The sequence below is a fragment of the Eimeria necatrix genome, genomic scaffold (genome assembly GCF_000499385.1).
Source record: "Eimeria necatrix Houghton genomic scaffold, Enh_scaff15, whole genome shotgun sequence".
NCBI classification, from domain to species: domain Eukaryota; phylum Apicomplexa; class Conoidasida; order Eucoccidiorida; family Eimeriidae; genus Eimeria; species Eimeria necatrix.
In genome coordinates, this window is record NW_013654970.1 from 1 (window position 1) to 24,284 (window position 24,284).

Sequence of the window (24,284 nt, forward strand, 5' to 3'; positions counted from 1 at the left end):
CTCTAGAGCACTAACCAGCCCCATTGTAGTGTCTGTGCACTACAGTGGCTGTGCTGTGGGAGCACGGCATTCCTAGCTCGTTCCTGCTCTGAGAAATAATTTTTGCCTCCGCTGTGTAGTGCCGTACGCCGCCCTGATTTTCTGTTGGGTAGGAGGGTAGCGCAATGAGATTCAAGGGTTGATAAATGGTACCATGGATCATGCCACCAAAAAGAAACTAGTCTGTAGAAGGCTTGAAGCCTCAAATCGAAGCCAATTTCATTAGTGTGGTAAGAAAAAGCCAGGAAGAAGTACATTTCGGCAGCCCATCGGTAACTACTTGTGTCTTTACAAGAAAGCGAGCGCGGTCCCTTCTCTGGAATCCTGTGGAATTGCTCATATCAAGAGCATAGTCCCCCAATTTATCCACAAAAAAAGAACTCTTGCAAACTGGAACAAGCGAAAACCGCCTTCATCTATTCTTTTTCTCGCTCTTTGGAGCATGGAACTCTCTGTACGTCGTTCTCATCAGGTGTACGCGAATATGATTAGTGCCCCCTCGCGCGCTGCATTCGACTTGCACCGTTCTCACCCTGTCAGTAAACAACCTCAGCTTATCCACATGACTTCCTACACTCCGTAGGGCTTTTGGAGCGGTTTGACAGAACAATGTAACAGAGTCAATTGTTAACGGAGTTAGCTAAAGTACGGTGGAATGGTAACCCGAAGGAATACACGGACCGATTTGCGGCTGTAGCGGAGCGTGGGTTGGGTTTTGCCCTCGACGAACTCGCGGACTATTACTGCACCGGGCTACCGACAGACCTCCATTTTCTAATAACCAATAACGTACAAGTGAAATATCAGTCGTGGGGACAAGCGGCGACTGCCTCAACACGGCTCTACGAGCCCAAGCAGAGTGTGCTGGAACTCCGAGAAAGAACCAGTAGAGCCATTAGGGCTGCCGTCCAAGCTAGTGGACCTCGAGGGCGCCAGGAAATTGAAAATCTTCCTGGGGGAACCCATACTAACTGCTTTGAGTGTCAGGGTCGCGGACATCCGGCACGTGTCTGCCCTAGCAAAGGGGAACGCACCAGACGTCTGGGGGAAATCTGCAAGAAGTGTGGCGGTGTGGGACACTATGCTCGGGACTGTCCTACGTATGAACGAGGCCGGCCCGAGCCGGTGGACAAGAGCAGTAGGGCGCCCAGCCGTCCTAGCACTGAGAAGACGGAACGATTAAACGTGCGGGCCTAGGCGTGGTTGGAAGCGAGCGTTCTAGGCCGCGTAGCCATGGCAAAGGGATGATGTATGCGGCGCAGTCAGTCCCAGGGCATGAGGCTTGCAAAGAGACGCCGAAGCTGCAGCGCTCAACACTCCCATACAGAGAGAAAAATATTGCGAGAACAGGGATGTGTGCCCACCTTGATGGTGGTGGGATTCTTTTGGCTTTTAAACAGTGTCACTTGAGAGAATTGATAGGTCTGAAGCTGAGTATTCAGAACAGGACAGATACATGTGAGCCAAGCAGAGTTCCGCTCACTACAGCATCAGTGCAGCAGCAAACCCCGAGCCTCGAGCCTAGCTACAGGGCGCGATGAACCGGAGATGCTGCAACACTAAGTCTTTTATGATTCTTTACAACTGCATGCTATTTGTTCTGGTTCCGAAGCATCCAGCCTCTGAAGGATGTGTCTGCACAGCATTGTATTGCTGCACACTAGAGCCCCAGGCACATTGCTGGTGGCTTACCCCGTTGCATCGCTAGTCTCCGGTACACTCTCACTGTAGTGTCCTGCGTCGTCGTTCCATGTATCCTTGGAAAGATGATTCTCATCGGAAGCGTTGGGGTTTGCAGGCCCACAGGTGATTTAGATGTCACGCCGCGCTGGCTCACATGATGGAAAGCTGTAAGCACTCTAGCTCAGCATGCAATCTCTCCTCGAAAAGTGCAGTATTCGTACCTTTCATGGATTCTAAATTAGCCTCTGCGAGAATCAACAAACTTTCAGTGACATAGCTTTGACGCGGGCAGCTGCTTGACGGGCCACCCACCTCATTGCTTGGCACTTTTCTCGACAGAAATGGAATTCCTAAGTAATTAGAGTGGAACCTAAGCAGGTCAAGAGATGGCAGCAGTTGGGTCTCGCTAGTTGCGTCGTGCAGATGAACATTGGTCAGAGGTTCCAGCGCCGTTCCACGTTATACGCTATCCTTGTAACGCCTGTGGAAAGCCGGTATAGCGGCATGGGTCGGCAAGAACCATTTTTAGACGACGCTTGGGGGGGGGAATTCCCCTAGTTTTGAGAAAAAGGAAATTTGGAAATGCCTGAAGCCTTCGCCTTCCAAAGAGACAACAGTCACAGTTAGAAAGGCTCTCCCTCATTAGGGCGTACTGATACGCTACACGGCAGTCTGCCTGATTCACCAAACCCATTAAATACAATAGCCATAATGCTTCACTTAGATTATGGTGCCTTCTGAGTTGACCCTAGTTATGTATTGATTCTAGTAGTTTTTATTGATGAGCCTTTTGAGGCAGAAGGCGGAGCTGCTAGCGAAAAGGTGTGCCACCTCGGAGCCTTTCTAGTACACAACAGGAGTCCTTTACCCCAATCGGTCAATAAGAGCAAGTGTTGAAGGCTGGACATCACCTACAGCAATTAGTGTTGATACTGAAGTGTCAAACGTTCAACTTTCCTGCACAAACGGGCCTTGGCGTATATACATGCATGCATGTCCACGTTTCTGTTGTGCATCCCGTGCTAACATTCTACTAACAACTGGTGAAGAGCTCCACAAGGCAGAGAGGGGACTGGAAGGCCCCCTGTTCTCCTTCTTTTCAACAAAAATTTTGCCTTACCCAACTGCCTTTTTACTGGGGAGCCTGATGCTTTTCCATGTTGTTGCTTCAATATCTGGCACGTAACTTGCGCTCCAGCAGCTGACTCGGTTTTGAAGTCGCACGTTTAGAGTATTTCCACCTTATGTATGCGTCCATTTCCCTGGCCGATACTAAAACTTGGAAAAGGGGTGAATTCCTACGCTTGTCAGATTTAGCTCACACTTCAACGCATCAACACTGTCAATTTGGCATGATATTTGGGGGTCGGCAGTGCCAGATGCGTGAAATTCGTAAATTTTGGTCGAAGTTCGGCCAAGTGGTTGCTATTCATGGAACTCATTCATCAAATGAGTTGATCAGGTGGTTAGCAGCAAGCCATACCATCAGCTGCACGGTAGGGGGCACGAACTTACAACTAATATGCTTCTTAGCTTGAAATATAAGCAGTACTGCAGTGAACAACAGGCAGAGAGCTGAAGAAGTCATTATTCATGCCACTAAATCCTCATATTGGAGAAAAAAAGCTAGCCTGCGGATGATTCCCTCGTGCTATTTCATGAAGCCTCCCATTTGTGTGTCCCACCCAGAGTTATCCGCTGACAGTGGAACTTTAGAGCTAGGCCCTCATGAAGTCATCTTTTTGGACAAGCGGAACTAATCTTCTGTTGTTCAGTTTCACAATATTGGTTACGTAGTCTGCAAGCCCCCCATATGGGGAGCATTTTAGCTGCACCTAGCGCCGAATCTAACTCAAACGCCTAAATAACACCATCATGCATCAACACTGTGCCTTATTATTATCTCTGACACTTCACTTACACGTGCCACGGGCTTGATACAGTACATGAGATCAGCACACCTGATTCACCTACCAGTGAGTGTAGCGCATTGAAATACAGCATGATTAGCCATCTACATCGCCAAGGTGAATTGGTTGCTTCGGCGTCATTATGCCACAACTTTCGAAACGAAAATTTGAAAGAAGTATATTTAGAGCTCACACCGTGTGCCGTTCGTCAGAGACAGCACAGTCTGATGAGCGCCTCACCTTGAATCTGGATCGTGCATTGACTACCATATGACAGCAACCAGATTGCATGGAAGAACTGACCATGGCGGCATGACAACAAATATCAGTGTTAGTAGAGGGCACTTGAATCCATTTTAAGAATCAGGACGGAGTGAAAGCATCCATTCACCTCATGTGGTGTGACGAAGCTTGAATCTGTTGTGGACGGTCCACGTGTTCGCAGGGCTGTCGCGACGGCCTAGGAGAATGGCGAACGATGCATTTGCCATTTCTCTGCTGATGACGAAGGAATCAAGAATTATCATCCAGGTTTTGTCACAGCAGTTGGGAGAGCCCACTCATTATTTGAAGGCCGTTAAATCGTCCAGCTCGCTCACACCTGTTCGTTGCGCCATTCCACCATGAAGGGAAGGCGGCGTAGCTGTATGCGACTTAGCCTTTCATAAAGCATATTTAGACTTTCACCCGAAGTCACACTTACAAAGTGCAGTGCCCGAAAGCCCAAGGCGGCGCGGAACCCTGCTCTAGCGAGACGAGTGCTGTATTCGTTCGCTGACGGTCTAACAGGGCTCTCGCTGCGCAGGCTTTCCACCATAGCAACCAGCATAATGCGCCTGCGGTTTAGCTGCGTAGCATTTGTTCCGCCTGGATCTCAACTAGGAGTTTCGGGGAGCCCCGACTTCTTAGGTCGTTGGGATCCTTGCAAATGCCTCCCGTTATTGCCATACAGCTCGCCTTCTGAAGGTGGGATTGAACCCAGCCTGTGGTTCGCAGACGTGGAGGTCAACGAGAAAAGTCTGGAACGCTGTGGGCAGTCCGCTGCAGGGGCAGCAGGGTCCAGCAGCCATCGGTGTAACGGCACGGAAGGTGCTGCTGACACTTTTTCAGATAAGCTAATAGCAGCTATAACCTGCAGAGACTCCGCATCGGCAGGGACGCAGCGTTCGGCATTTCTCCCAGATACACTTTCTTCAACAAACGACGAAGCGTCAAGTATTGCAGCGGCGGCTTACTGCCGTGTTGACCACAGGGCACCTCGTATTGCTGCAATACTTGAGCAGCACCCTCTTAAGCGAGTGCAGTTCGAATACAAATTTATTTTGTGGAACTCACAAAAGCCTGTGGCTCCGTACGTGCCAGATACACCTGGGGAATCGTTTCAGCGTTCTGCCTACGGCAGCCCTTCCTGCACATGGCGTACTTGGCTGTTTCCTCCCGCTCCCGCGCAGCATGCCGAGCCGCCTTCCAATAGCCTACATGTTATCTGGGAGGGGTCTGGCCCGGAGACTAACAGGAAGTTCTTCTTCGATCCGATGGACGTTGTGGTGGATGAATCTGAAAGTGGGAGCCTGGAGGTACTGTATCTGTGCAAGGTTTCCAGGTTTGAGGATCCGAGGAGTAGGCGGTCTAGAACAGCGGAGTGTACAAGCACCTAGCATACTTAAAAAGTAGATAGTCAGTGTGTTTGCTAAGCAGACCTGCGCTAAGACGACGGCTGACCCGAACGGTACTTGGTTCTTGCGCGTCACAGTGGACACAACACAACTCACGCTACACGCAGGCCTCCAGCAGTTTGCTTTGGGAGCCTCTGGGGTTCTTTGTCCTGTTCAGCTAGACTGTGGAGTGATAGATCGGCGCAGATGCAGTTGTGTGCTACGTTTGCAGCTGGGGATGCTAGTGAGCACGGCCACACAACATTTTTCTACAACACTGTGAAGGCACAGGGACGTATGCATTACTCGCGCATTCTCCCAAATCTTTACGTGGGATCTTGCCCTCGTCAGCTCAAGCACATCCGACAGCTGAAGGAGGAGCTGAAAGTGACCGTGGTTTTCAATATGCAAACTGCAGATGACATGAAGTAAGCCAAACGGTGGCGGTAATGGGGCCTCTTTTTCGAAGTCAGGCAGCGGAGGGAGCACGCTTGGCGGCGCTTTCAGATCACTGAGTGTGTGCTCGTCGTTATTTGTATTCCTGTAGTTGCTATTTTTTTCCCCACTGTCATCCATTTCTGGTGAGCAGGACAAATTTCCCCGATCCGCTGGCTAGCAAGCGAACGCCGGAGGCAGCGGGCCAGCTGTACGAGTCCGCCGGCCTCCGTTACGTGTGGATGCCCACAGAGGACATGAGTGATGCTTGCCGGAAGCTTGCAGTGGCCCAGTGTGCCCTGATATTAGATGCCCTGATTCAGGTAGTCTGCTTCCCCCAACCCACCTCACGGGAGAAAGAACAAGGCAGAGTGCCGAATGCGTATATTTTGTTCTTTCCCTCACGAAGTTCCCTGTCTGCTTTCTTGCGCGGTTGTGAACAGAACGGCCACAGCGTCTACGTTCACTGCAATGCTGGTGTGGGGAGGAGTGTTGCAGCAGTCAGCGCATACTTGTGCTTTTGCGTGGGCCTTGATGTCCGCAAAGTCAATTTTTTGGTAAGCACCAAACGGCCAGTTGCCTATTGGGACGAGAAGGCCATCGAGGCCGGACTCATTGATTTCAATGACAAATATGGCAGGGTCAAACAGCCATTGAAGAGTAATTGAGGAGGAGCTGGGACAACTGCCTTCGCCACAAAGTTTTGCATTTTTTGCCGGAGCGTCTTTCTTCTCTTGTATGTTGCCAGTTGGGCGATAGGTCCCGCAGTTTAGAGAACACGGGCAAGCCACGACAGCATTCTTTTCTAGACTGCGCAGGGCTAGGAAAACGCAGTTAGGGCCATGCAGAGTATGCGGATATGTCGAGGCCGAGCCTGTGTCACTGCGAAGGGATCAACGTGTGTATACACAGTCGCCTTTTGTGCAGCGAATCCCTCTGTAGACAAGTTGCATACGGACAAGATGCATTCCCTACAAATGCAACAAAGTGGGCCAGCGATAGGACAAGATTAGTCAAGCACCAGAAGGCATCACGGATAGCAGTCTGCCCCAGTCCAATGTAACAGATGCCTGTTAAACTCCACAGTCCGCATGGAACTGGCTCGCGCTCATGTATACATAGGGACTAGTGTTCAGTGCATCGTTACAACTTACTGAAACAATAGCTGGAAAGTACTTCGTCTTGTGACGAGACGAATTCGGACGGACTTCAGTGAAGCGCCAGTGAGATACTCCGTGTAGAAGGCAGTAAGGAAAGGGAAATTCATCGGCGTTCTGACACTCGGGTGGCGCATTGCGTTGGTAAGGAGGAAAGCCGAATGATGACATGGGCAAGTAAGCGAACGGCCCGGGAACGTCATCCTCGTGCTGCATTTCAGAGACTCGCATAACTGCAGTGTTGAAGGAGGAGGTGCGAAGCTTATACCGGGATGGCGCTGACTGCGACGTGTGAAGACTTCAGTATCTCGCTGGCAGTCTTGCCTTCCTCGGACTTGTACAGATACAGCATATTAGACGACCTGTCCAGAGGATCAATCGTGGGTATTATTTTCTCGAACGAAAGAGAGCCCCCCAATCTCGACGTCAAGTGGTATCCGCCGTCGAGGTTGTATGGTTCATGTGCAATGTACTGCTGAGAGCACCGCAGTGAGGAGAGACACGAAAGTTCAAAGCCATGCACCGTTAATGAAGTGAGAGCGCCGCCTGTGCAAAGATAACTTTTCAGTATTATCACCGCACATCTCCTTTTGCAGACTACCTTGAGCAAGGCCGTTTCCTACGCAGTTGTCTGTGCGCGCAGGAACCTCAATAATGAAACTTCTACAGTTTGAGGCCAGCTTCAGCGGCGCTATCATTGAGCAGCCCTCTGTTTGCCGGCCATTGTATAATAGGTTCGACAGAATGCTGCGGTGATGATCATGCAGCTGCCTGAAGAACTCCACGTCACCGCAGCCCATCTTTTTCTATTTTCCATCCACACGTACGTGTCCAGGGGTATTAGTGGCTGCGGGCTTTTCGTGACGCGAACAAAACTCCTCAGGAGAGCCACTGAAGTCCCCACAAGTGAAAAGGCAAACTGCACGGCTTCTGCTGTTTGAACGGGCGGCTTGGGCGGCGGCTTCGGCACCGCTTTCTGGTCCCCTGGCCAGCCTAGAGGCCGCAGAGCACTTGCCACCGCCCCCTAAAGTTTTATTCTTACTGTCTCCAGTTCAACTTTTGAGGCAATATATAGTGCATCATTACCTCAACTGCACTGAGAGATGCTGAGATCTGCCTGAACATGGAGGCTGCCGGAGATGTCCTCAGTGCCACAGAAATAGCAGTCTGGAGGGCATGCTGTTCGCTGCAATTCAAGTTGTTCGTTGTGCAGTACTCCACTGCAGCTTTCTGCATCTGAGAAGTAAATTGGCGGTAAGCTGAACTAATTGGCTTCCGAGCCTGCGGTGGCAAGATGGAGACATTCTGCATTGCAAATATCGGAGGCTCCCCGATCGTAACAGGCTCTCGCGGCTGGAAATCTGGGCCGCTATAGGCAGCTCCAACGATGAAACCATCTCCCCTCCTTAGCTCGTCTTCCTCCGTTTGAAGATGCGTTGGCTCTTCGGCAAACGCTTTGGCTCCAGAGGTGTGCGAGTCATGAGGCTGCCTCTTGTGGAGACCCGAAACCAGTGGTTGTGTCACAGAATCTACTAGGAATGACAGTGGAGGGGCGATGCTCTGAGAGCCCTTAGGCACTATCTTTTGCGTCGCCTGCAGCCCATCGTGCAACTTCTCATCGGGCAGCGAGGTGGGGAGGGCTGTTTTGCTTGGAATAGCATCGGCGGCCCGTAGAAGCCATGCAGGCTACAATTTGAATGGTCTGGGTGGTGGCCTGCCCATCTGTTGAGTAATATGATGCATGTTTACCAGCTTGAATGGCAGTGAGGATGGCGTGAAGGCCTGCTCCTGAACGGCCGGAAAAAAGTTGGAAGAACCTGGTTTTATAGCGTGTTTCAATTTTTCAACTGCATTTTGAGGCTAAAATAACAACTCCCTTGCCATTTTTCTCGTGGGGTCCATCATTTAGCGGTGATTTCAAGGGGGAACTACCGAGGTTCCGTGTCTCGAAAGCTTCGACACCAAGAAGTGACCAAGAGATAAATATGGGTTCTGAAAAGTGATTCATGTGTGCATAAAAGTAAAAACATATGAAACATTCAAGGAAACGGGATCCTTACGGAGAATACACTGAGTACATATTGCTGTCTTGATGAACCGGAAGGACAACCTCCTAATGAAAAGCGACATGGTCCCTCTAAGTGAGGTCGACTGAAGCCAAAGCGGCACAGACAGAAATTGTAAAAAGCATCGGTACTACTAGTTGAATGTACTGGCACTCAGACCAGGCATAAGGAACTCAGCGCATCCTAGCCCAGCTCATCATGATCCTTCATGCCGCTGCTGTGTACGAACTGCTCGAGCAGCATAGATGCTGGCTACTACTCTCCTCGAAATATACAAATGATTGTATCGAGTAAAGTGAATTGCTTCTGTAGGTTATTATTTGTACTTTCCGAAAGGTGCTGGTTCTTCGAAACTGCTCACTTCTGCAGGTCAAACTGTCATGCCCTTTCCAACGTTGCCGTTCAGCGTCGGAGCCTGGCAATTGGGAATTCCACCTTCTTTTTTTTCAATTTGAGACTCAAAAACATTAAATACTAAATTGTTTCTCCTTGTTTTCTTTGCCAATTGTTAAAAGTGCCCGCCGTCGAAGACTTGCTATCGAGCACGTGGCAGCTCGAAATGCCAACTAGCGCCATCGCCGATTATCAACACGATTGCAAAATGCCCCGAAGCATTCTGCCGAAAGATTGCTGTGTGGTGCACGGCAATGAAACCGTTGGTGAACATGTGCTCACGGAACAAAACCACTTCACAGCGCACGCTGAGCAACAGCCAGAAATCCCCTTGGTGCTTGGAGGCGAGGCACCGGACTCTATACGGCCGTGGACGCAGCAGTGTTTTCAAAGGTGTGAGACAGGCAGGCTGACCAACGTTGCCACGGTGAGGTCATGGGTGGCAGTCACGGGCCTCTCTTCCTTCCCCCTTCCGCCTGCTCCCGCACAGCCGCGCCCGCGAGAGCACTGCGAACTGCCAGGCTTTTCATGCGGCTGCTTCGTGCGTTGTCCCCCAGTCAGTGCCGACGAATGCCCCCTAGACTCTAGACGGGAGTCTAAAGTTCGTCGGTAGCAGGACTTGCTGCTCCGCAGGCAGCATGCTGCAGCGGGAGCGCTCGCATGGCGCGGCTCCAGTAACAAAACTTGAGTCTAGAATTGAACTTTCTTCTGACTACACGCTTTGCCCACTACACTACGCATGGGCTTCTCTGGTACTGGCATATCTACTGATGCACGCAACCTGCTGCAGCGTAGCCGTTCCCAAATTAGCTTTCACCTGTCTGCGAAAAGCCGATTAAGGGCAGGCAATAAACAAAGAAATTTGTTTGATTTGTAAACAAGAAGACCGCTTCTGGACACGCTAGTGCGCTTAGTTCATGCCGCCTCCTCGTCGTCCTGGGGCATCTGGAAGTACCTCAGCTCGTACGACGTCTTGTTATTTGCAACAACTCGCAGAAAGTCGCGTAGCATTTGCTTCTTCAAATACTTCTTCACGAGGTACTGCGCACAAAGTACGGACTACGGATCTCGTCTTGTGCAAAAGCAGATGGTGACAGGAATTACTAAGAATGGTCGGCGCGTCCTAGAATAAGGCTTCCTGTTCTTAATTACGCTGCTATTTAGTTGTTCAACTGACCAAGCCTTCCCCTTCATACTAACCAAGTGTGCTGAGCACAAGTACAACAACTGTGGCCGTACCTTCAGGTAACGCTTTGAAAAGGGCAACTCGGCGGTGACGCATACTTTTGCCTTCTCCCGGAAAACCTCAATTTTCTCTCCAAAGTTGTTCAGCTTCCCCGCAACTTTAATGCGGCTCTGTAAGAACTTCTCCTGCGCAAAAACAGCCCCAAAACCTGCCGCCGACTGTTCTCACGGCGAACCGTATATACACCAGCAAAATACGACTCCCACTACTTCGGAACAACCGTTACAGGCACAGTTTCACACTTTACCGTGCGCGGGATGCACCAATTCAGCCAGACTATATATATCCATTAGTGCATGCATTTCCGCAGAGTTAGGCCCTATTTACGAGGCCGATCACAGCGGCTACGTGTTGCGGAACCACAGCGCCGATGATGGGTGTGGGGTGGGGTAAGCACTCGTAAGGCCTCACCTCACAACCCTACTCTGACATTGGAATATTTCGAAAGACTTTAAACGACGTCAAAAAGTACAGAGAAAGGACAAGGGAAAGAGCTGCAAGGTCTACTAACGCCGTACATCGCAACGTAAAGTCCGCCCCATCAAGCATTGAACCGACTTACCAAACCCTTGGCCTCAAGAATATTATCTTCAACAGGCTTCTGGCAGTCGATAACGAACTTGATCTTAGTAGCTTTGCCTGCTGTGGCAGCCTTCTTCCCTCGCGACATGTGGCTGCGGGCCTGAGCAGCACCGGATGCTGACACCATTGTGGCCACACAAAAATCCGTCAACGATGCACCCACAAAAGGAACGTCAACGGAAAGGACTTTATTTCCGATTGTTTCTGCCCGAAATGAAGCACTGGGGGAATGGCATGCAGGTAGAAGCTGCCGGTGCGGGGAGTGTCCGCCTCCGTAAGTAAGCCAAAGCCCCAAAATCCCAGAAGTGCATTTACATAGCGCTTGTATTCAGCTACACAAAGGTAAAATAGAACTAGTAGAGGATAATGCTGGCGGGAGCTTCTTTTTTAAAAGAACTGTGTATGGATTAGTAGCAGTTCCTCAGCATTTCTTTCTGTGGCAACGCCCTGCCAGTTAAAGATCCATCCAGGCAATGTTTTTTTCGTCTCACACTCACCATCCGTATATACGTCCCTGATTCCCAAATTGTTTTCCTCCAGTTGAAACCTCCTTCTCTGCATAGGACGTCCACATCCAAGTGTTGTTGCAGCGGTGTCGCACGGCATGCACATTGCTAGACTGGGAAGAGCTGCGAGCTTTATTCTGCTCACTGCACGAGCAACAGTTCTACAGAGGGGGATCAATTTCGGCAGGAGAAGAGGATTCAGTCATTCAGTGGGAATGGCTTCAGAAGGCGCTGCAACTACACATACACCGGAGGGAATGCTATCCGTCGGCCTAGGTGATATTACTGTGTGGGAGTACAATTATACAGAGCTTGCGGATGCATATGTGGGTCATGTTTGGTCATTTGGTTATCCGCTCATTTTTTTGTCGTGAGAGTACGTGCATTAGCCTCTTGTGTGGTTTCCGCAGAACCATTTTGCTTTAGGCAATTCGATGATCCGAAGTACCCGGGAACAGTAATTCCAATGGATAAAGATATGTTTATGAAACAGGTGAATCATAGAGCATACTTTGACGCAGAGGAAATATACCAGATCTTGCATGCCTGAAGCTGGACAGAAGACACGCCTGTTCGTATGATGTCTTTTCTGCTTTAGCTTCACGAGATCTTGAAGCGAAAAAGCTTGACTCTAGTTGACGGCTACGCCCCTTTTTGCAAGCACCTATTTATTGAAAACTTCACAGAAGCTAGAGCCTCTGCGATCCCAATTACAGAGGACAATGTAGGCCATATCCGGTAAGTGGCCTAAAACGAAACAGCTCGGCGGCGTCCAATGCTAGCGAAGTTCCTTTATATGAACGACTACTATGCATCCTCAACCACAGTCATGGAACTTCTTATGGTTCTCACTCGTATACTGTGGTAGCTGCTTGGTTTAGCACGGGGTACTTGGCTCGGAGGCCAGAAGAACTTCCTGTTTTGTCCCGGTGGCTGCCAGCGTCCGTCGTTCGACATCAATTGCATCGTGCTAAATACCTCGGTACGGCTGACTTTCATAGCCACGAGATACACGAATAATTGGCGATAACTGGTCGCCATGCATGCACTTCGCGAGGTGCTGTGGGACACTTATCGCATGTGACAATACAGTGCGCCCTGCGTGTACTTATAGATCTAATTCTCTACTCTCGGGAGCAAATCGCTAAAGAAAATGCTGCAATGACAAAGAGTGAAGTCCTTATCGGTGGGTTTCCCGAAATGCAGCTCTGTCCTATGCATTGGTGTCGCGTTGCCCTGTGTAGAATAGCGGCAGCTAGACAGTCGCGGAAAGCTTGCTTGCTTTTCTCTTCAGATCCAACCAAGCCTGAGTGGTTCATAGTGTCTATTAAGGCACAAGATGAACCGTTTGAGCTTCCTATGAACCCTATAACGTAAGCAACTACGGTACAACAGAAACGTCGAACGGCCTCGCTGCCCTGACAACTTCGACCGTTCGTATTGAATAGACGGTAGTGCTGTATCGTTGCTTTGTGTGACTCCATCCCGCTCCACGTGCAATCGTACGACCATATTTTCAAGTGTCGGCAAGCAAAGGCGACACAAATGCTTCCAAAAAGTCTTGCAGGAGCGAAATCTGATGTCCTTCTTCTCCAGGATCATGCGGAATGCGCTCATAGAGGAGGGAGGCAGCGGCGTGTCCATAAATCGCGAAGCTTACGCGCGCTCGGTGGAATACTGGAGTAACCATGTGGTGGTGCAAGAGGACTGAATATCACTTCATTACAGTCTGGCTACGCATTGGCGGGTGATATCTATGTTAGTCGCGACCGTGACACTGCTAGGCTGCCCAGGGCCTTCCCGAACAACCAGCATGCGTAGGCTTGTGGAAGCACGCTGCGTTAGAATTCTGCTTATTTTTGTTGTGCGCTTTTAGGTGCCATGTGCACAGTTGGGGCAAGCAGCTAACTGAGTTTCTATTTTCACATAGCTGAGTCCGGTGCTTCATCTCAGTGGTGCTACGTGGCACGTCGTGTATGCGTTTATACATATTGACGACTGCGCAGCCCGTGGACCCAGTGAAGTTGTCTGCGGGACACGAAGCGTTGTACCCTCCAAGCCCCAGGCACCACCACAAGTCTATCTGTATACGTAGTGCGTTGTACAGTGTATGCATCGCCAAATGGTGGAATTCGACAGAAACGACTGAGTACACCTCAACTGCGTTATCAGCCACCAATGAACGGAACCTTGTCTGGTGGTTGGAGGCACTCAATGCATCCGAACGCCTCCAATTCTGAGTCATGCTGAGGCTTAAATATGTCCCTCATAACACCATAAGCAATGGGAGGCATGTTTGTGATTAGATGCTTGCTGCCACCAAAACGGATCTGCGAGAGCCGTGCAGCTGTGCTCATGCTCCTCCATGTAGTCTTCCCCGATATGTTCCCCTTACCCACAGGAGGTATTTTCAAATAGTTCTCCTCAACTGCGGCGAGATCACTTCGTTGGGCACCAACTGTTGCCCGCAGTGGCTTTTCATCATCAGCTCCTGCGCCGTCCAGCGGCTCACTTTCGCCTTCAAGCAAGTCACGCAGATGAGGGGCCCGCTAGTAAATTCTACTGCAGCGTGCCACGGGCACCTGGTGCGGACGGGAAAATCTACGTTCACTTTAGCTTTAGCAACAAGTGAAGCAGTTATGAATAAGGCTCGTAGTTCCACTCTTCATTGCTTACTGATGAACTGCTGCCACGCTTGGGTGGGGCCTTGTTTGGTGAGTGATTGCTTCGTAAGTGTGAAGTCAAGTTGAGAACGAGCGACCCGCAGCGCCGACCCTGCATGACAGGTTAAAGGTCAAAGCGCACAGGCAAGTAGGTGGTCGTGAAGATGCAAATAGTACTACATTCCTGAGATAGCGTACCAGTCCAGGTAGTCGAGTTGAGGAGGTCCTCGCACTGGCTTATCCCGATGGTTAGGTCAAATGGTCTCGGCGAGTTGAAATCATACTCAAAGTAATCTGAAGGCAGGGCAGGTACCGAAGGACGCTCACAGGTGACCTGAAAAGCTTCTGGAGACAGCACTGCGTACCGTATGCACTCTCGGCTGGATCATGTGGTTCTACAGCCTCAAGCATTACCATCAGTACTCTCGGGCATTTCCTCTCGACTTTTGTTGATCATTCTCTTTAGCACCAGTTTTCGAGAAACTGCACGCGTATCGCACGACAGGCACAACAGTCACCACAGAATCTATGTAGGGAATGTTGCCCCAATATCTGTCCAATCCAGGCCGGTCACATTTTGGTAAACACCTTATGCAAAGATACCGGCGTAGGGCATTTGGGGAATGCTCACCCTCAGCCTCGATTTCTTGCGTGCGCATGGTTTGGACGAAGATTTTGGCATGTTTTCTGTTGAAATCTCCCAGCGCGAGAGTAATAAATAGCGACTTTTGCGACAGCGTGAAGAAGTGACGCAACATGCAGATGAGAAACCGCAAGTGCTGCAAACTGCCCCGCTCTGTAAGAACATCTGATATCATGTCGTCAAACCTGAGTAGTAAGGAAGACATGTGTTACAAAATTCTTTGAAGCCACCTCCCGCAAAAAGCACGGCCACACTGCAGCGAAGCTGAAGGCATGCTTGTTTCCTGGTAAAGATCTTCAAATGAATCCTAAGACACGGGCACGTTTAAGGAGCGGAGGAATTAATCTGGGGCCACCACTGCCTTTACTCTACCGCACCACGTTGACGGGTTTCTGTCACGGTCTTCCAAGCAACTCATATAACAGCTTTTAAGAACCCCGTTCAGAGAAGAAGGACCCTTGCCAAAGAGAAGTAGCTGTAGCATTATGTCGTCGTGCTCCCTGCAGCACCAGGGAAGCGTGGTCGCACATCTTTGGTGTCACGCAGCACCAGGGAAGCGTGGTCGCACATCTTTGGTGCCACGCAGATTTTAGGTGCTTCACAGCTGTAAATACGCGGGTGGCAGCTGGTTTTGCGCCGGGTTACCTCACGCCCAAATGAGGGACTGCATATTAAGTAATTGTTTTTAGGGTGAACCTCACTGCGCTGGTCGCAGGCCGGACGATCCATCCACGCGTGCATATAAGACGTCATGGCCATGCACATTGCGGCGTCCTGTTCCTGACACTTTCTGCTGGGAATAGAATGAAAATGGATAGTCCGGATGAGAATCCTCTTCCACTTGACGTGCCAACTTCGTGCGCATGTCAGTACTAGCTGCCGTAGTCAAGTGCCTCGGTGAAGCTGCTGAAGTTCTCCGCCTTCCTACTTGCAGGCGAGGGTACTTTTTGAAGTAGACCTTTGTACGATCGGCTCCAAGGTACTGCACCAGTGTAACAGGTGAAGCTTGACTTTCAGCCAAAAAGCAGCTTGATTTTGGTCCGTCCGGCAGTATGACACTGAGAGACAAGCTGTGTGCTGAAAATATGATGCTGCAGATGTCTGCATCATATTACAGAAAGCTCACCAAAGGCCCAACACTATTGCCGTCGCCGTTCTCTTGCTCAGACTCTGCAACTTGATCCTGTTCCATAAGGCCGAAAGTGCGCACCGCAGACGAGCAGCTCTGCGCGACGCAGGCGACGTAGATGCGATGAGCCACCAGCTGCGGCAATCAAACACGCAAGCTACAAAGTAGCGATATTATCAACAACCCAGGTGGCTAACATATCAAAGTGGTTACAGCAGCTTTGGTTTCGTGCCACTTCAGCCCTCAACGGATGCGCCTCGTTTGCATGACTAACTCGCAGGACAGAAACTGGAAGCGAACACAACTTGAGCTTCAAAATTTGCTTCAGCGTTGAAAATATCTGTCGAAGACGTTGCTTGCGGTTTAGGCCAGGTGGCTTGTATACTTCTATGAATACATTGTCTTCCCGGAACAGAAGGCGCCGGAAAAGAGCAAGAAAAAGCTGTTCGGCGTCCTGTACATCTCCACAGCATTAAGCTAAAATGCATACGAAGCTTCACGGGAGCTTAGAAATGCAGAAAAAGTTGCCCTGAGTTCTTCACTACCCCAACTGCACATGAAAATAACCAATTCGACAGAGCGATGCCTCATACAGCTAGACATTCCACCCCTGTGCAGACGCAACGATGCAATCGCTCGCCCATAGTGGTTGGCGAACAAAGTGATATTCCCAGTCACGGGAATATGTTTCCTGCTGCTTCTTTCTGGAAAATGCCCGTACAGCTCGCGCTTGTATCATTTCTCGGTCACGAAATATTTCCTCATACACTTCAAAGTCTTCAGCAGTTAGTGGCTTCCACAGCAAGGGCTCCTGGAGCTCACTAGGAGCACCGCATATTTCGTTCTCGGTGGAGTGTTGCTCAGAGCCAGTCCCTAGAATTTTAAGAGGAGGATTTTGAAGCGCCAGGCAGCCTATCCGCATTTTTACTTCCGCTGGAGCGCATCCATTTGCAGACGCAAAATCCTCAACTAGCCAGATGCATCAATCCTCATAAATAACCACAGTGCATCTGGGAACGACTAACCGCTGGCGTACTTCTGTCTTCCTCCAACACTTCCGCTATCCTGCGTGGCTCTTCAGGAGTGTTGGCGTAAACAGGAGCTTTCTGAGCTAACCTGCAAGATAGAGAGCTGAAATCGTCGCTTCATGATTTGCGCCGAGCTGAGATTCAAGTCCAGCGAGCATATTTTGCGCCTCGACAGAGGCGTTCTCCAAGCGACCCATTCTGAACAGAAATGAAAGATCCAAGACAACAATACAGTGTGCTGTGATTGAAAATGACGGGAAAACACTACGCAGCCGTTCTAGGATTTCAAAAGGCTTCTTACCGGGCAAAAGCTGCAGCTAACCAGAAGCGGCTCATATGCGTCACAAGCGTAGGCAGCTCGGGATTAGCTGTTGCCGCTCTGACAGTGTGCTGTAAGATGATAACGGCCTCCGAGCAACGCTGGACTTCAAGCATGGACCGTGCTGCAGTACAGTCAAGCACACTAAAAGTTCCAGAGGGCCGGTATCGATCGGATCGCCTGCAAATAGACTGGTATAGCGACCGTTTACACTGAAGAGCAGTAATGTGCATATATCATTGCTGCCTTTCGCCTCTTACAGTGCACACAGGTAGTGCTCACCGATAAGTCGTAGTGCTGCAACAGCAGCCCAATGGGCGCCTCCAGTATCGAAACACTGAGATTCAGCGCACAAGTAGACAGGGGACAAAATCCAAAGGAAATGTCAGAAAAAGCAAAGTGCTGACCCCGCAGAGGAGGAGCCGCACTTTTGAGCTGAAACCTCAACCCAGTACTTGGTGCATCACGCGGCATTCCCGTCCAAACTACTAAATGCAGCATTTTACAAGGCCCGTTTACTGACAACCGTCGATATTCTGTGGACTCTGAACGCGTGCAAAATGGCGGAATTGAAACGCTTGTTTTTGAAGGCAAATGAGGCCAGCATAAGGTGAGCCAAGAGCAGTCTAAGTGACATTTTCCCTTCCATGGCTACCAAAATTGGCTTTAGATTCCGATAGCAAATCAGGGCGTCCTGTGGTTGATCTGAAGCAGAAATTCACCATCAATAGCTCGGAGCCTGATCTGAAGGAGTGAACTGTCAACGGAACTTCCGGTAAATTTGAAGATGCCATGCAGAATAAACATGCTTACTTCCTTTTGTGGTGCATTGCATATCGATGAGCAACGCCTCTGATTGAAGTGATAATCCATTTGGTATTCTCGAATAAATGAAATCTGCGATGCTGGAAGCCTCCCTAATCTCATTATGCTGTAGCATGATGTAGGCAGTCTGCTGCAGAATCTTTCCTAGCAAGAAAATATCGCTTCCTGTTGGCACAACCGACTGCACCGGTACAGCAAGATGAGTACACAACCAATACACGTTCCTTCCCTGACAAATGCTGCAGTTTCATTCGAAATTTTAAAGACAAATCAGTACCTATTGCTGCTTTTGACAGAAGAGCAAGGGTCAAGGCGAGTTTTCTTCTCTTGTATCGAAGGCATTGCTTCAGTGGTGACTGTGCCCTGTTCTCGTCTGCCATCTTCAAAAATGCCTCATGCAGCATTTCATCTTCGTCGAATGCAAGGCAGTACGGGTGGCACGGGTATCCTGTTCCTGAAAAGTAAACGCAGAAAGTTCCAAACGGGAAACTATGCGCTGCCCAGGATAGAAAAGACGGGCTGGGGAACCGCAGCATCCACAATTCCCCCCAATAATGGCGAATAGAAGTATCTGGTCAATAATGAAAAATAATGAACAATGAAGTAACTGTACTGTCAGGCTAGCCAGTAATGTTTTCACGCCACGGCATGCCATGGCATAATCAAACCCTGTCAGTGGCCGTACCCATAAGGGCTGCCCTAATTGCTCCGCAAGCTCCGTGCAGAGCAAAGTTTCCACTCCCCCATATTTCTTCCCGGGAAGCGGGAACCACAACGCCTACGGCATAAAATGTTTTACGCAGCTGCCAGCCGCAGGTTATACGAACGTGGGTGTCAGCACACAGTAAAGAGGAAGGTTTTCACGCCTGTTCCTGATATTGCTGGAAAATTCAAGTGCCTACCAGCCTTCATATTATCTAATAGCACATCCAAAGGAGTGCTACTCGACCCAACTGCAGTCGAGGCGACAGCTGCTTGCATGAGCGCCAGCGTATCTGGAGCAACAAGGTGAACCCTGGGATAAAATCCTCGAACTGCCCGCAGCTCCGCAAACGTCTTCAGCTCTTCCACTGTACAAGGTGTTCCCAATTTACTACCTTCACCCCTTTCCTTGTCTCTCCCTGCAAGTAAGCGCCGCGGAAACAACGAGAGAGACACCAGACTAACTGTCATATCAATCTGCCAGGCTGTGCCAGGCTGTGTCTTAGCCAGTGGAGAATGGCGTGTTCCCCTAAGCAAAGATACTAAATATGTAGAGCCGTTCGTTAGAAGAAAGCTAGATCATGATGGAAGTGAACTTGCCCCTATATAAGTGTCGCTCTGGGTAGTCTAACCTGCATTTTCAAAATGTCGCATGAGCTGCTTGGTTGAGCGAAGCTGTGTTCCTGAGTCCCCTTCGTCATCATGGGGCCGTGTCTCCGCAGAGTAGCTCCCTAGAAGAGCCGCCCGAATTTGTGAAACATGGGCAAAGAGCAGAGAATCCCGACCAGTAGAAAAAGTTGACAAGTCGGCTACAGTTAATGGTAGTCGGAGCTCAAGAGATGCTTCACCAGATGAATCGTTTGAGCGCACGGCCACGCTATCGTCATACTGAACGCCTGATTAAATTACAGACAACAAATTAACGGAACTTTAGAACAAGTTCCTGGAGCTTTTGCTCCGACGTTGTGGCTGGGCAGGTAGCACCTTGCGGCCTACGCATGGGATCCATCTGTCGCACATTGCTTATCTCATTGTTGCTTTGAGCATGAAAGTTGAAATGAGACCGGAACAATTTCAAGTAAAGAGCAATAACCGAACTGGTGGCGCCGCCTACTGGGTAACAAATGTAATGTGCTCCCAATATTGCTTTGGAGTACGAATTCATGCAGTATTCAGAAGAGTTGATTCGCATTAACTTCTATGTAGCCCAATCGCTCATATCTACACTGTGTTTGCTTTGCTGTGCTGGTATACAGCCAGCGTTCCGAATTGGAGCGGAGAACGATGTGCGACCTACTAAGATTGTATTCCATAGCCTTAAATAGGGAGAACGTGCAAACATTTTCTGGCGATGCCAAGTCGCTTAAGTCAACCTTGTACCTGGAGGCAGAAATGCCCTTAATTGCTCAAAAAATTTCTTGCCTGCATATGAAACATCCGACCCGTACACGCCGCACTGCTCCTCATAACGCACCTTTCTAGGGCCAGTGGAAGGATTTGGTGACGCCAAAAAATCCTCGACTCCTCGTTTTTGGACAAGACCAGGTTGAAAAGCTTTACCACCAAACTGAATGCAAGCATTCAAGAAGGAAATAAAACAACTTTCCAGAAAGGGGTGTTAAAGAATTAACAGATTACATAGGAGCCTCTCCTCCATGATCATATGTCTTCCTAGGTTACGGACTAATTGTTGACGGCTCCGAAGTTGCTCTATGCATTTAGGGATACTGTAATGTTGCAAAGGTACCAGCTGAAAGGTGGACGCCCTGTGGTAAATATGCTAGTGCTTTTCTACAATACAATACGCGCAGGCCCACCGTTGTATCTCTTCTATGTGGCTAGTCTCGACCAATCCGCTCCCAATAAGCTTTTCAACTTGCAGTCGAAACAAGTGCTTGGCTGATCTCGCCACTATTTCACGGATAATGGCGTCTTTGAATGGAGAGGAGGGGCCATGATCTAGTAGCTGTGCCATATTTCTGCAGCCCGGCAACAACTGCACGTGAATTTTTCATGCACACTGAGTGACGCCGGAAACTGGTCCAAACAGCACTACAGAAAATGTCATACCGTATGTTTATTCCGTGGGAATGAAGAGCGTGTGAAACGTCATATGAGTCAAGAAAATTCTTTTGAAGCGCATTAATGGTGGGTACGAGATCTTGCTTAATGGCAAGGTCAAGCGAACGCACAGCCAAGGAAAGCGTTTCCATTGTTCCTCGTATTGTTACGTGACGCTGGAAAAGATTTGACGCAGAAACTGAAAACACAGCGACACCTAAGAAGCATTTCCATATTCACGGGACCCTGTGCGAAGAGAGTACTCATGAAAACAACGAAAATCTGCCCTTACCTTCTGCAGCTTTGTGTTGCTCTCTGCTGGTGCATGGCAAGGCAACGTGAAAAACACGGGAAACAAATTCCTGCCGGAACCTCTGCTCCTGTACAGGTAAAGGAGGCACACACAGCGCAAAGAAGAGACTTGGACTTCGTGAGCATTTAGAGTGAAACACTGAGCCTATAGCAATGCAGTTCTGGTTTTGTAAGCCGCTAAGTCTGACGCTGCGGTGAACATCCATACCGGCAGCACTTTCCCATCACTATATTTTGGAGGCAACGTCTCATGAAGGTTGCGAAAAATGCAAAATTGGTCCACCTGGGACCTCCAAAGTGCAACTTGTGGCAACGGCACATCAAAATCTGAAGCGCCCCGGGCGAACGGGTAGTCCTGGAGGCCCACGCACATTTGAGCTAAATAATCTGGCGACTTTATCTGGGCTAGCAAGTGTAGAATTCAGCACTACGCAGCCCGGCTAGTCCGTCCAAACTTCGCAGGGCCTTAAATGTGTTTTTATTGAGCAACAGAAGCAATACTGGGACACGGTCATGGACAAAAGTGCCAACTTCAACCTGCGTGAGAGCGAAAGCGAATAAACGCGGAAGAGCCTACAGCCAGGTTGAGAAAGCCAGCGATGTTTTTGAACTTGTGGTAAGTAGCGCGGTCAACTTTGTCCAGAGCGTCAAAACATCCCAGCGGATTGCCAATGCTCCCACACTGCTGTGCGAAGTCAGGTAGGCGCCGCCTGATGTCTGCTACCAGCTCTTCGAGGACGTTCACCGGAGCCGGGCTGCCACAGCAAAGCGATACAAAAACGGCTTTACACGACAGCAACTACCCCTTACAAAGACACCCTACAAGTGGAATTTCTCTAAAATTTTTCAAATATTTTTCGGTCGACAGGCGAATTCGGAACTGGAACCGACGTTACCTTAAGGGTAAAAGCGGCTCAACTAATACAGCGAAGCCCGCGTAGTCAATAAGGCAAGCGATTGGAAGTCCGAGTTTCGCACGCTCAAATTTATTTTGGTCATGTAGGTCCCATACTGTGTCTACTTGGTTCTGTAAGTTGCGCTGCTGACTGTATCGAAGTTGAGAACAACTTCGAGGATGCAAGCCCCGCCCTAACTTCCGCGCAAAGGATGTTGCATACACTGCATCGGCCATGGCCTGCCGGCCTTTGATGTCATTCAGATAAACTTCCTTCGCAAAGTTTGTTTTGACATTTGCCTGGGCTTCTCCGACAATAACCGTCAGTACCAAACTATCGAAGACATAAACTTGGTCTAATAAAGCGCAAAAATGCGAACGCAAAAGGAATAGCATCGCCAGTCCAAAAACACCGTCGAATTTTTTTGCACTTCCTAGCACATTACTACTAAAATTAGGTGCAGCACACCTGCATTCACGCCCTGCGCCTTACCGTCAGCAAACTTTGGTCGATAAACGCTCCATAGGGTGGGATATTCCCCTGGCTTGATGCGCACAAAGCACTGGGCTGGGCCTTTTCTCGGTTGTTCCTGTCTCGTGGGCTGTGGCTGATTTGTAAAGGGAGCTTTTTCTTCCAGTGCCAGTGAGTGCAGTAACACCACTGCCGCGGCACGTGCCGCTGCCGCGAATGATCCAATCTCACTGCATAATTAAAATAAGAAACATCACCGCACCCATCGCCTAGATGTTCCGCAAACACATTGTTCCTAGTCAACTGAGATAACCTCCCCTGAAAACGATGCGTTGTTTTGCGTTGCAATTTTCATATAGCAAAAACAGACTATTCTACGTACGCAGAACCATGGGGAAAGCGAGCGACGGAATGCTTGAAACACTGGTGTCAGCTCACTGACTGAGGCCCAGCTCGCGCTCGAAAAGCCGTCTTCTAAGCTGACTAGCAGATCTTGAGTCCTGCGACTCACGAAGTGCTAGCACTCTGTGGAATGCCCATTGAAGGCGATCGTGCCAGTTGCTACTAAAAACTGAGTTTTCATTCGGTCCCTGAGTTGAAGCACACATGCGACGCGAGAAAAAATTCACATGGAGGAGCTAGAGTACACATTGGATGGCGTGCTTGGAGTAATCGACAGTATTTCCCAGATGATCTGATCCCTGCGTTTGCACGGCGCTGGAAGAGAATATCCAGAATCAGCGGACAATGAAATCAAGCACGCCATTCCCTCATATTAGTATCTAGTTTTTTCGTTGCTCTCGACAAAGATTCTGACGTACAGACACCAGCTCATCTTGGATCTGGGCAGTTCTTGAAAATACTTCATCAGAAGAAGTCTCGTATGAAGCGAGGAGGGGCCTATTCGCAACCTTAGCCATGGATGCCCTCCACCAGCTCCCTGCCTGTTCGCTAAGGCTCTCCTTTAGTCGTTTTATCAGCTCACTAACGACGCTCTCAGAATCATCCAGTCCTTGGGGTTCTGGCCACTGGGGGACGCAGTGGTCAGCAGCGCGTTTCGCTGTCGCCGTGCCAGCTCCATCATAAATTAATTGGACTTTATTAGCGTTAATACCTCGATCCAGGTTCGCTTTCGAATCAGCAGGCAGCTTCTGCTCGGCATCCAAGGTCTTCTGCGTCACCATCCTCCGTTCACTGTGGCTCGAAGCCCAGTCCACCTTGGGTACATCTGAAAGGGCATGGAAGCGAAAGATGAGCAAACCAGCTTCTCGTTACGGTTGCAGCCACTTCGGAGGAGTGGGAAACGATTGTACGCCTACCGTTACCATAGCTTTCAACTCAAGGGTTCTTTCTGCCGCACGCGTAATAACGCGTGCGGCTTCCTGTGCTTTCTTGGAGCAGACAGATGTAAAGCGTTGAGAGTCTCACCGGTTTCAGGTCCTTCTCCAGCCATTAAAAATATAGTATTCTGGTTTTAGCCGCCGGGTATGGAGGCGCATGTCGGGCTCGGTGGTATTTTCCGGTGGTCGCCCGGTGACAATGTCTACAAAGGCATAGAGGGCC

General features: G+C 49.6%; 5 protein-coding genes across 5 annotated transcripts; 2 read left to right on the forward strand and 3 right to left on the reverse strand.

Moving 5' to 3' along the window:
• Window positions 1-4,462: 4,462 nt before the first annotated feature.
• On the forward strand, window positions 4,463-6,390 carry ENH_00017950 (hypothetical protein; the record flags this gene model as incomplete). Its single annotated transcript, XM_013584337.1, has 4 exons — window positions 4,463-5,252; window positions 5,520-5,715; window positions 5,877-6,045; window positions 6,166-6,390. 4 exons carry the CDS (start codon window positions 4,463-4,465, stop codon window positions 6,388-6,390), a joined length of 1,380 nt encoding a protein of 459 aa, XP_013439791.1.
• Window positions 6,391-7,141: 751 nt separating this feature from the next.
• Window positions 7,142-8,190, reverse strand: ENH_00017960 (hypothetical protein, conserved; the record flags this gene model as incomplete). The annotated part of the gene is made up of 3 exons (XM_013584338.1): window positions 7,142-7,354; window positions 7,707-7,770; window positions 7,922-8,190. 3 exons carry the CDS (start codon window positions 8,188-8,190, stop codon window positions 7,142-7,144), a joined length of 546 nt encoding a protein of 181 aa, XP_013439792.1.
• Window positions 8,191-10,253: 2,063 nt separating this feature from the next.
• On the reverse strand, window positions 10,254-11,293 carry ENH_00017970 (60S ribosomal protein L22, putative; the record flags this gene model as incomplete). The annotated part of the gene is made up of 3 exons (XM_013584339.1): window positions 10,254-10,379; window positions 10,578-10,709; window positions 11,147-11,293. 3 exons carry the CDS (start codon window positions 11,291-11,293, stop codon window positions 10,254-10,256), a joined length of 405 nt encoding a protein of 134 aa, XP_013439793.1.
• A 477-nt stretch (window positions 11,294-11,770) lies between these two features.
• Window positions 11,771-13,383, forward strand: ENH_00017980 (hypothetical protein, conserved; the record flags this gene model as incomplete). Its single annotated transcript, XM_013584340.1, has 7 exons — window positions 11,771-11,948; window positions 12,083-12,165; window positions 12,271-12,410; window positions 12,554-12,654; window positions 12,787-12,858; window positions 12,967-13,045; window positions 13,269-13,383. The coding sequence occupies 7 exons, from the start codon at window positions 11,771-11,773 to the stop codon at window positions 13,381-13,383; spliced, it is 768 nt and encodes a 255-aa protein (XP_013439794.1).
• Window positions 13,384-13,840: 457 nt separating this feature from the next.
• Window positions 13,841-24,174, reverse strand: ENH_00017990 (hypothetical protein, conserved; the record flags this gene model as incomplete). Its single annotated transcript, XM_013584341.1, has 27 exons — window positions 13,841-14,190; window positions 14,349-14,447; window positions 14,534-14,629; window positions 14,750-14,818; window positions 14,967-15,163; window positions 15,356-15,478; window positions 15,680-15,960; window positions 16,105-16,242; window positions 16,829-17,040; window positions 17,224-17,333; window positions 17,437-17,578; window positions 17,737-17,791; window positions 17,978-18,159; window positions 18,557-18,733; window positions 19,182-19,400; window positions 19,614-19,877; window positions 20,279-20,361; window positions 20,456-20,548; window positions 20,799-20,960; window positions 21,052-21,241; window positions 21,335-21,422; window positions 21,932-22,109; window positions 22,251-22,605; window positions 22,743-22,951; window positions 23,160-23,311; window positions 23,543-23,949; window positions 24,150-24,174. 27 exons carry the CDS (start codon window positions 24,172-24,174, stop codon window positions 13,841-13,843), a joined length of 4,656 nt encoding a protein of 1,551 aa, XP_013439795.1.
• Between the last annotated feature and the right edge of the window lie 110 nt (window positions 24,175-24,284).